The 12624-nt window shown below is 39.5% G+C and overlaps 1 protein-coding gene across 1 annotated transcript; it reads left to right on the plus strand.

Annotated features, from left to right (window-relative positions):
* Window positions 1–8980: 8980 nt before the first annotated feature.
* Window positions 8981–11121, plus strand: LOC145030517 (uncharacterized). Its single transcript, XM_078978870.1, has 3 exons — window positions 8981–9724; window positions 9823–10657; window positions 10772–11121. Exons 1-3 carry the CDS (start codon window positions 8981–8983, stop codon window positions 11119–11121), a joined length of 1929 nt encoding a protein of 642 aa, XP_078834996.1.
* Window positions 11122–12624: the final 1503 nt, after the last annotated feature.

A 12624-nucleotide genomic window follows, 5' to 3' on the forward strand; every position in this document is an offset into this window, starting at 1 on the left:
TACTCAAAATAATTAATCAATTATCTTATAAGGAAACAATTATCTTGTTAATTGATAATTATCTTTAATTAGATCAAGAATATAGTCATATATATCATAAAATCGGATTTATATTGATCTAACATGATAAGGTAACTATCCATATGCAAAAACAGCAAGAAATCCCGAGATAAGCATTATCTGACGAGTTGACTCGTCGAGTCAGGCATGGACTCGGCGAGTTCAGCCATGGACTCGGCGAGTCCAGCCTCCACAATCCAAAAAATCGAATTTTTCAGTTATACAATGCATCAATACAATTGAAACCAAGCTAGGCTCTGATACCACTGATGGGTTTTGGTCATAAGACATCCTATGTGCTCATACAAACCCTAATGCTTGGATCTAGGTTTCTCTATTGTACATGCTTTGAATCCAAGACTATAAACCCTAATTCTAGCATACAAGTAATCATATTAATATGTAATTAGGTTTAAGATCATACCTTGATTGTTATGTAGCAATAACAATCCCAATTCCTCCTTGTATTGACTTTGGAAGGCTTAGAGTCACAAGTGTCACTCCTCTAATGGCTTACAAACACCATAAGCAAGTGGAGAAGGTATAAAGAGAGAGGTGAGAGGTTAGAATTCGTATCTAGGACCTCTTGGGAAGGGATACACGAATTCATGACCCTAGGGGTGTTTATATAGGTGTAGAGATAGGGTTTCAGTCATTATCCTTATCTAGTTGATTATCCATTAAGCAACCAATAAGATAATCCTTAAATCCTTATCATACTCGAATTCTAAGGCTTTCCAACCTTAAATTCGTCCACCATATAAATAAGATAATCCTTACCTTATTTTGTAACTATCACATAATTACAAATCAGCCCCTCTAGTTTAATTTATTACATTTGATCACAAAACTAATTCTTAATTAATTATTGACCAATATTAATTAAACAAATATGATTTCTCCTTTAATATATTATTCGTATAACATATTAATAAATCATATTATCCTCTCTCTCTTTATTCATTTCTCCAATCAAGTTGCTTTGGTGAAGGCAACCTAAAAGGACCATGCGCCATCGGGTCAAGTACATACCAAAATAGTTATGGACTTAGACACTAATCCAACAGTTACTTCCTCACTACATTTCCCAAAGTGTTTTTTCTTGCACTTCTCACATCATTTCGCTTCGCATCCCTTTCCTCCAAACTTTTTCGAATTAGACATCGAAAATTTACTTTTCTTATTGGAACTTGAAGTTCCTTCAAACTTGCTCTTTTCGCCAACCTCAACCTTGTTGGTGATTATCCTCTTTATCATATCTTTAACAGACTTGGCAGCCCAAATAGATGCCTCTATAGTAGGTGCTTGACGTACTAGCACCGCGTACTCCCATGGGAGTCCCTTTTTGTACCGGTCAACTTTCGTCAGCTCATCTGGGACGATGCGCAAAGCAAACTCTATCTTGTCTGTGAAAGCATTTGTGTATTCATCAACTGACATGTTGTCTTTCATGAATGTCAGAAACTTGTTCTCTAACTCCAATAGATTTTGAGCCGAACAGAACTTGGGCTTGAATTGTACCAAAAATTATGCCCAAGTCAATTGCAGTGGCTCGTTAGGGCTTAGGGTTTTCCCCAAAGTGTTCCACCAACGAAAAGCTCCACATCTGAACTGACTTAAATCGAACGTAGTCTGCAACTTGCCTCTACAACTACATGTCATGAAGGCTAGCTCCATTTCCGAGATCCAATCCATAACTCTGATCGGATCCTCCTTTCCAGTGAAGGTCGATGGTTTGCAAGTCAGAAAGTCCTTGTACTTGCATCCAATTCCATCATTCCTCCATCTTGGTTGTTTTGCCTAACTATCGGTGGGTTCGCTTGACCAACAGTCCCACTAAAGTTTCATCCTTCCGAGTGCTCTTCATTTAATTCGGGATGTTCAACATGTATAGAAGGTTCTTCAAGATTCTGTTGAAGCAAACGTCTGGTCTCCTCCATTTGACGATCCAACATTGTTTGAATCATCATTTGCACTCCGGCCATCATCATTGGCTCAGGTGCTGCAGCTACAACATGTATTTGCTCAATCACTAGTGGTTGAAGCTGTTGATTCTTGTTTTCGTTTGCATTTCCAACTCCACTTCTTTTTCTTGCCATTCTTGATCTATACACCGAATAAGGTGAAATTAGATCCTCATTCACGATAGATATTACAATACTCCATATCACTCCGAAACGTTTACATGCTAGTTCTAATACCGTAGACATACGCTTAGAATCCTAAACACATAAGGTTTCCCGATCCGGTCGGCAATAGACCATAGATCAGAACAAATAATACCATATATGGCTAACATATAACATTTAGCACATAAAAGCATTTTAGGCATCTTTCTTAAGATATACTAGTGCTCGTGTCTAATATATAGTAGACACTTATCTCACAATAATCACTTAGCATTCTAATTATAAGTCCATAAATCCTACAAATTCCTAGGCCACTAAAACTAATGCTCTGATACCAACTGTGACATCCCCAAATTCACGGCAAGAAAAGACCGGTTTAATTTATGCTTTTAAAATAATATCAGAGTAATCCTTTGATTAAAAGAGTTGCGGAATTTGTTCCCAAAACAAAATATGATAAAATAAGATTTACCAAAGCAGTTCTTAAAGAAATTTATTTTCATTATATAACAAAACTCGGGATGTCATGTTCCGATACAAACCAAAAGCATAAACATTACAATACAGACCTTACAACAGTTATATATAACAACAGGTCTATAATCCAAAATATCCTGACAAATCATCCAACTTATGCTCTGGCACCACTACCTGTAATACAAAGAAAACTGAGTGGGTCAGGCTTGGGAGCCTAGTAAGCATATAGGGTTTTCAATCCACAATAAATAATTATCTTAATTTCAACAACCAACAATAACCCAATTACCCATTCCTGTTATCCTCACTTTACGTCCCTAAAACAACTATCACAAGGGACCTAGCCTAAGGATTTTCATCGGGGTGACAACACATGCTTTGGGGGTTCCTCAGCAATATATGTCAAATAAGGCAACCATGAGGGGGATGGAGTATAACGAATGAACACCCAAGTTCATTAACACCTACAGGTGGCGAACCTGCTAGCGTTCCACAGGACTGTCTAGAAAAGTCAGTGGTCATCATCTAAACTCCGCTAGATTACTAGAACAATAACAACATTGAGGCCTCTCGTCATTTTAACACACATCAACTATCTACCCATGTTTTACCCAACACTTTTGTAGTTAAAAATACATATACAGTTTAAAAGTTGTATAAAACATTTATTCCACACTTATTTCAAATAAACAAATAATGTATAAACACATAACACGTATTTTATAGAGAATACCTTGTATCAATGTATTAGAAGAAAAGGAATATACACTCACTTCAAATAAACAACAATATATAAACACATAACACGTATTTCATAGCAAATACTTTATATTTATGTGTTAGAAGAAAGTAACTACACACTCACTTGATAAGACGATGATCGGACAGCACCTCGTCTATTAAAATAATCTTTTCCGACGAAACCGGGATGTTTTCTCAAAAACCGGGCTTAACGCGGGCAGAGCTTCAGATCGAAAACTCTTTTTCTCGGGATCTCCTGGACTTCGGGACTTGTTTCAGGTCTCGGGATGATATCGGGGCTTCGGGGGCGTAAATTGTCAGAAGAAAGAAAGTAGAAGGGAGGAGAAATGAAATTAAGCAACCAAATTCAGCTGCCCTTGCGTTCTATTTATAGAGGCTGAACCCCGATTTACATTGGGCGTACTCAAAAATTACACTGGGCGTAATCCGTTGGCGACATGTACACTAGTCTAGGGATGAGCGTGGGACAGAACTGGTACCGACCCGTCCCGTTCCTGATTTCCTGAATACCGAATTTGATCAAAAGTTAATCTCGTGTATCGAACCGAATTAACATCACCGGTAACGGTACCGGGAATGGTACCGGTACTCAGTACTAGTACCGGTACCGGCGGTACCGATTCCAAAATTTCATGTATTTTGAGTACCAAGTACCGTCCCGTATTTTTAAATTCGGTATGGTTCGGTACCGGTTCCGGTACGGTACCAGTACGGGATCGGGATTTGGGACAAACTGCTCATCCCTACACTGGTCGTACCGGGTGGATCACATTGGCGCGTTACGAATTCGGATATTATCCGAATAAATAATTTTATTTATATATTTTATTTATTTAAAAACTTCAGAAATTCATATCTTCCGCATACGAGCTCCGTTTTTTACGTTCTTTATATCCACGCGTAGGTGAGACTATTCTCTACGACTTTCATTTAGACTCCGTCGGCTAATTTTGATTTTATTTTTATTATATTATTTTTAGTACGTTGGGACAGGAAAACTCCTTTATAAATTCATAACTTCTTCATCCGACGTCTGTTTCCGTCTGTCTTTTTACCGTTGCACTACTATTAACGAGATCTTCGATTCTCGTTTAGATTGATTCGGCTAAAAATCACTCGATCTAAAATTCGAGTTTCGGGCTGCATACTGTTAAGCTGAAACTTAGAAAAATCATAACTTCCTCATACGAAGTTAGATTTGGACGTTCTTAATATGCACGCTCTTGGTTTTATGAACTCTACAACTTTCATTTAGATCACTAAGGCTAGATATCGCTCTATCTTAAATTCATATTTTACGTCATGCAACGTCGTGCCGGTTCTGTCGCAAAACTTCGACATGTCATAACTCCTTCGTTATAACTCGGATTTCGGCGTTCTTTATATCTCCGAAATCATTATTTCGACCACTATGACTTTATGTAAAGATATCGGTCTTATCTCACATTTTAATTTTGACACTTATTTTATTCTTAATTCATTAAATTATAATAATTAAGCAAATAAACACATAATTCACATAATACTCAAATAATTCATTTTTATTACTTCAAAAAGAGTTACAAAGGTCAACCTAGACTATTAAACCATCATTAATGCCTAGCCTAGAAACGCGGGTGTTACAATGAAGCCCTATATTCTCGAAACTCTTGGAAAGTCAAAGAGCGAGCTCCCACCATAGACACAATATCAGAACGAAAAGCGCCCAAGCGCTCATCAAGAATCTCCATGATACCCTCCTTGATCATAGATAAGATCACATGAGTCTGCTCAAGAATACTGCAGGTAATCTTTGATGAAATGAAATCTTCCATCTGATCATCCATCGGCGGCTCAGTACCAACACTTGTGCCCGAACCAGAACCTGAACCTCCTCCACGTGTGCTCATCACCATTCTGAAAAGAAACCATACAATAATCAGAACATGCTCAAAGAATCCTCGTCCCACATGCTTCTTGGATTCTCCGTAACTCTCCTCGAGTCGAGTATGGATCATGTGATTTCAGTACTACGGGCCCAATACTACCTTCCACACATATCTATACTTTTCTCAAGAATCATCCTGAATCCTCCAAGTCACCTTCTCAAACTGATACTCCAAATACCCGCTAGACATTTCAATTAACCCACTAAAGCACTTCCTAGGCTCTCCTAGGTTCCTGACCTCACCCTGCCATCAATTGTTGAAGAACTACCACTAGTGTCAAGTGACTACTTCATGAATACAATATGATATAACAAAGCTTAGATAATCCTTCGAGTAAAAGATTTAACCCTACAACGTTTGGACTCAGACAAGAGCTGCGCAATAGGGTCACATCCATCACTCTAAGATTATTTAACCTTTGCAGCATGCAACTTAACATATTCACTTAATAGTTAACTCACATCACTAAGGGTTCCACAAAGCACAAAGCAAGAAACATTTGAACATCGGAAAATCTAACCAAAGTACCAACTAATCAATCCACTCTATCCAATCACCTGAAATTCATACTAGCATGCAATTATAAAGCTCAAACAACAAGCATACAAAGGCATCTCTCCTAACATGAAATCCTGAGCAGATCCTTAGCCCTAATCTAGCATGCAATTCTCATAACATATAACATAACAAACATGTATGGGTATTATGGGAATCACTTACTTGAGCTCGATTGATTGCACACATCACACCCCCTTTTTCTTGATAAAAACCTTTTTAGAACTTACTTTCTTTCATAATATTACCAATTCCTCAGATTGAGTTGAGTCACACCCGAGAATGTGCCCGAATCCCTCAAACCAAGGTTCTGATACCAACTTGTAACGTCCCAAAAACCATAAGGTAGAAATTTCATTTTTAATTCAACATATAAGCACCTTTTACTCTTATCAACCAATCAAAATCACGTCAAAGTGAAAATAGTTGTCAGAGTGCAATCTCAAAATCATAAAATGCGGAAACATGGGTGGACACGATGCGATCAAGTTGGGCCCTTCCTTCTCGAACCTGGAGTACCTAAAACCATGAACATAAACCATAAGCACACAGCTTAGTGAGTTCCCCAAAATACCACATACCATACATACAATAGAGATTGTTATGTACCATCCATAGTCTTATAACTGCCATTATGCCATGTGCCATATCATGGTCTTTACATGCCAGGGTGGGAGCCAAACCCTAGGTCTCACAGACAAGTACCAAGAGCCACCTCATGGTCTTCCATGCAAGTATCACAAAGACAATTACCATACTACATATAACTGCTAAGGTCCAAACCCTGGTATTGCATATAATTTTTCAGGAGCCGTATCCATGTCTTTCATGCAATTGTCAGGTGCCACCACCTGTTCTTTCTACATAACATAATCCTATGGGTCGGCATCTTCGACCCCCTTAATATAGTGAGGAGACTCACCTCAATCCAAGATAACTGAAACACACACGTGCTGCTGCTATCAGGTTCCTCACACTGAACACATCCAAATTACCCTTAATTAATAATTAGCGCAATTTCCCATTATTTAAGGTCCAATTCATATCTCCTCATAGCAATGGGTAAAAGACTATTTTATCCTTCCTATACTTGGCCCAAAAAATCAAGGCCCAAACCCAAAATAACTCAAGGCCCAAAAATGGCACAAAAGCCATTAAGGTGCATACGCTGTTGGGTGCATTTTGTGCACCCTTCTTGCACAACTTTTAGCCCATTTTCTATGTTTATCCTTAAAGTAATTTCGTTGTTGTTATTGCATTTTAGCATATCTAGGTTAATTTCTTGAACAACCTTATTTGCACATTTTTATGTCAGTTTCAGGTGAACCGGGGGTTGGAGCGCGCTTTTGCAGGTGCTAGGGAGTGTTGATGAAGATGGCGGGACGATGGGATGAGAATCAGAAGAATTAGAAAAATCAAGTTTGGCTGAGCATTCAGAGGGCAACACGGGGCGTGTTGGGTTTGCCCTAGAAACCAACACGGGGCGTGTTGGGTTTGCCCTAGAAACCAACACGGGGAGTGTCTGGCTATCAAGCACATATCTTCTGACTTCGATGAACACGACCCGTGTTCATTTAGCCTATATGGACACGGGGCGTGTTGGGCTATCCGGGCATTTTTGAGCATCTTACTTACACTCAACACGGCCCGTGTTTATTTACTCTATATCGATACGGGGCGTGTTCAACTTAAAAAAACTGTCTTTTTGGCAGTTTTTCCTCCTTTCTTATTTTGGGAAATGAGGTCATTTTTGGGAGAGGAGAACATATCAGAGCACCATTGGAGAGGAGAATTCGAAGGTTTTTTCAAGGGTTTGTCTGTCAATCATTTGGAAACATTAATTCTTGTTTTTGTAAGTTGTAATTACACTTAATTTCATCTTTTAGACTTGTGATCTTGTTCTAGTCATGTGTGGCTAGAACCCTAGTTTCTCCAATTTCATGTTTTGACTTCTTGGTAGTGACTTCAATCATATGACATGATGTTTGTTCTTAAATTCTATCTAATGAATTTGATTTTGGTTCAATCGAATGTTTGATTCTAATTGTGATTCTTATTGGCCATTTGAATTAGGGTTAGGTCATTCAAGTTATCTCTTTTACAAAATCCGTAATTGTTTTGTGAAATTGAACAAGTAACAAGCATTAAATTAATCTCTATTGAATGAATTTAGTGTAAATCTTATTCATATACTTTTACACTCCCGAGCTTATGAGGAGTATTGGGTGTTGTTGGGAACATTCACATAAAGCTTCATGCAATCTTATAATCTAATTCTAAGAGCTTGTTTAGATTAGGTTAATAAGGTTAGGGTTAATCAAAGAGCTTGTTTTGGTTAATTAATGTGGTGAATGGGAAGTGTTAGAGCTTATTAGCACTTTCAAGTACCAACTTAGATAGAATTGAACGGATATTGTGTCATCTTTGAGTCACATTGCTAAATTGTCATACATGGAGTTGGAGTCCTTACAAAATCTGAACTTAATTCATTCGTTTAGTTGTCTACTCGTGTTTTAATTTTGTTTGTTTAGTCATTGCATTCTAAACCCCCCTTATTACTGTTGGTGACCATAGTACCTTGCGCAAAGAGGTATAGACTAATTATCCCGTGTCTTTGTGGATCGACCCTGCTTGCCTTGTACTACCTTTTAGTGCAATAGAGTAGTGTTACTTAGGAGTTTATCGTACCCCTTCATTTGTTGGGTCTGACACCCCTAACAAATTGGTGTTGTTTCCGGGGAGACGGTGTTACTAATTGTTTATGCCTAGATCTTTTCGTATAGGTACACCATTGCCAATTGATTTGGAGATAGAGAAGACTGCAAAGAAGTTAAGGAAGCAAGCCAAGCTTCGTAAGAGGCACCGGTTTCCAGTACTTCTTCATCATCCAATCCCACGGTCATCAACATTTGGGAGGACATATCCCTATCAAGTGTATCCGCATCAGAAACAAACAACCCATCACTCTCACCACAAACAGCCTCACCCATAAATACCACTCCACCCTTTTCACCTATTCATAATATCCTAAATAGTTCACCTTCAAAAACCACAACCAATTCTCAAGCCATGGCACATAACCCTGGAGGGAATCAAGGTCCTCCAAACCCACCACCCAAACAAACTCTCCGTCAATGGTCAAGACAAGAGGTGACTCAACAACCTCTTTGCATCACATACCCAGCCGCCACCAACTTGGAACTAAAATCTGGGCTTATCCACTTACTCCCAACTTTTAGAGGATTGGAGAACGAAGATCCTCACAAGTTTCTCACCGAGTTCCATGTAGTATGTGTGGGTATGAAACCACATAATGTCACGGAGGATCAGATTAAGCTTAGGGCATTCCCCTTTGCAGTGCAAGACTGGCTCTATGACCTTCCATCAGGGACAGTGACTACTTGGGTGGATCTTGCGAGGTTGTTTTTGGACAAGTATTCTCCCGAAATGAAAGCTTCAGCCCTAAGATGGGAAATTATCGGAATCAAGCAACACAAAAGAGAAGCTTTCCACACATATTGGGAAAGATTCAAGAAACTTTGTGCTCATTGTCCAAAGCACGGGATCACCGAGTATCAACTCCTACAGTATTTCATTGAAGGTATGACCCCCATGGAAAGAAGGCTTCTCAATGCTTCTAGTGGTGGATCTTTGCCCGATAAGACCCCAAATGAGATCCGAAACCTAATTAAGAACATAGCTGAAGATTCCAAACATTCAAGCCATGATGAAGAATGGTACACGGATGCACCCCGGGGTGTAAAAGAAGTTCAAACTCCTCAAATTGAAGCTCAATTGTTCGAGCTCACAAAAGTAGTCATGATGTTGGCCAAAGACAAAGGTGTGCAGCCCACACCCCGCCCATGCGGTATTGTACTCAAGTGGGGCATCCAATCGACATGTGTCCTCAGCTTCAAGAGGAAGATTATGAAGAAGCAAAAGCCATGGGAGGGTTTCTTGGGTCTAATCAAAGGGGCTATGAGCAGCCACGAGGTGATCAAAGATGGAGTAACAATCAAGGTTGGGGAGGACATCAACAGGCAAATAATCAACCAAGTCAACCACATCAATACCAGCAAAGACCACCTTTTCCACCACAAAACTTCCAGCCAAGGCAGCCACAGCACCCTCCTCAACAATCGGGTTCATCAAGTATGTCCTTAGAGGACATAGTGAAGAGTTTGGCAACTAGCACACAAGCTTTCCAACAAGATACAAAAGCAAGCATAAAGAACTTAGAGAAACAAGTTTCACAGCTTGCCACTTCTGTAAGCAAATTAGAATCTCAAGGAAAGTTACCTGCACAAATTGAAACAAACCCAAGGCACAACGTGTGTACCATCACATTGAGAGGCGGAAAGAGCTATGATGGTCCAAAAGTGTCGGTTAATCAAAAGGAAGAAGAAATAGTGGTCGAAGAGGCAACCAAAGAAGAGAAGAAGGAAGAGAAAACAGTCGAAAAGAAGCCCTTCATCACTGAGTCTAAAGCCACACCTGCTCCATTTCCCAAAAGATTGAAGAGCACGAAGAAAGAACGGGAGGAGAGTGAGATCATGCAAATGTTCAAGAGAGTTCAAATCAACATTTCACTCCTCGAGGCCATCAAGCAGGTACCTAGATATGCAAGGTTCCTTAAGGATCTTTGTGTATCTAAAAAGAAATTAAAAGGAAATCAAGTGGTAACAGTTGGGGAGCATGTAGCCGCGGTTTTGCAAAAGAGGATGCCCCCGAAGTGTAAGGATCCCGGTGTCTTTACCGTACCTTGAAAATTGGGGAATCTTCATGTACCTCGAGCCATGCTCGATCTAGGTGCATCCGTAAATGTCCTACCATATTCTCTTTTCAAATCAATTGGTGTAGGAACATTGAGCAAAACCGGTGTGATCATCCAACTTGCTGACCGGTCTTTGGTACACCCAAAGGGTGTACTAGAGGATGTGTTAGTGCAAGTCGATGAATTTATCTTCCCGGCTGATTTTTATGTCCTAGATATGGGAGATGATGACTCTCCAAGTTCAAGTTCCATACTTTTGGGTAGACCTTTTCTTAAAACTTCCAAAACAAAAATTGATGTCTACAACGGAACTTTAAGTATGGAATTTGACGATGAAATTATCAACTTCAATGTTCATGAAGAAAAAAAGGTTCCTTCTGATGTTCAATCTGTTAATTTTGTGAATATGATCCAGCCATTGGCTGAAAGAGCTTAAACTCAACTAACAATGATTTTGTGGAGTTAGTCTTGTCGCAAAAATTAGACAGGTACAAAGCCGAAGAACTTGCAAAGGAGTGCGGTACAAACGAGGAGGTGCTGGAGATTTTGAAATTCAAGGATGATAAGCACATGTGGATTGATGGAATAGAAGTAGAGTCACCCACCACTAAAGCCAATTTCCTTCCACCGGTGGAACAAGCACAAGATTCAGGAGCAAAAACTCCACTGGACCCTATAAAGCAAGTACATGTCGAGAAGGAGAGCACTCAACCGGTCATCAACTCAAATAAATTATCGAAGAAGGAAGAGAGTGAGTTGATAATCATGCTGAACAAATACCAAAAAAGGATTGAGTGGACAATCTCTGATATTAAAGGGTTAAGTCTTTTTTGGTTTATGCGGAAAAAGAAAGCCAAAGGAAGGTTGAAGGTTCCGTTGAAGGAGGTGGCAAGAAGATTGATGTGTTGGAGAGGCCCAAATACTTAGAACGAAGCATATGCGGGGGCAAAGTCGAGCCAACGACCTAAAACAAGGGCAGGTAACCGGGAGGCAACCCGGGGATATTTTCGTCATTTTTCGTTAAAACATTTCGTTCTTTGCATTCTTATGTTTTTTTTTAGTGTTCCAAATGTGTTTTGTCATTGTTTTCAAACCAAAATAACGGACCTTGGGGTGGAAAAGTATTTCATTTCCAAGAGAGAGAAATTTTCAAATTAAAAAAAAGTGGGGATTAGCATCCAGAGGCCAATACGGGTCGTGTCCCATTTTAGCCTTAATGGAACACGGGTCGTGTTAATGAAAAAAAGTCCCAAATTCTTACAGAGACCAACACAGGTCGTGTCCCATTTTGGCCTGAAAATGACACGGGTCGTGTCCGTGCAAAAAAGTCCCAAATTCTTTCAGAGAGTAACACGGGTCATGTTTGCTTTTAGCCTTGACCCAACACGAGTCGTGTTCATCTGTAACCCAACATAAAACCCCCAACACGGGGCGTGTCGAATTAGGCTAGGGCAACACGGGGCGTGTCCGCGCATCAGTTACATTCCTTTTTAAAGAAAAAAATCGGGATTGAACCTCATTTACCCCCATTTTCACTTTCTAACAGCCCCTCTCTCCCAACAAAAAAACCCTAGGTCCGATTTTCATAAAAAACCTCTCAGTCTCTTCAAGATTTTGGCTTTCATCTACAAAAAGGTTTGATTTTCATCATCTACACTTCATCTTCTCCATCTTAAACACCATTTTCTTGCATTTTAATGGTGGATTTGGGGGTTTTGACAAACCCTAGATCCGAAAATTCTCACTTGATTTTGGTGTTTTAGTGTCTCAATCTTGAAAGGGGCAAGCTTGGGGAGGTTAAGGAAGATTTTCTCCATCAAGAACAACACATCCCAACACACGATTCGGTAAATTCTTTCCAACTCCTAACTTTTGAATTTTGTGTTCTTGAGTCAAATACTTGAAATTGTGATCTATTTGGACTTGATTCTTAGTTGGA

Source organism: Lactuca saligna, chromosome 2, assembly GCF_052625555.1.
Source record: "Lactuca saligna cultivar CGN05327 chromosome 2, ASM5262555v1, whole genome shotgun sequence".
Taxonomy (NCBI): Eukaryota; Viridiplantae; Streptophyta; class Magnoliopsida; order Asterales; family Asteraceae; genus Lactuca; species Lactuca saligna.

Coding starts and splice junctions, on each gene's coding strand:
- LOC145030517 (XM_078978870.1), top strand. CDS start 8,981: ATGGCACATAACCCTGGAGGGAATCAAGGTCCTCCAAACCCACCACCC. Junction 9,725..9,822: donor AATTGTTCGAGCTCACAAAA/GTAGTCATGATG, acceptor ATGTGTCCTCAG/CTTCAAGAGGAAGATTATGA. Junction 10,658..10,771: donor CCCGAAGTGTAAGGATCCCG/GTGTCTTTACCG, acceptor CAATTGGTGTAG/GAACATTGAGCAAAACCGGT.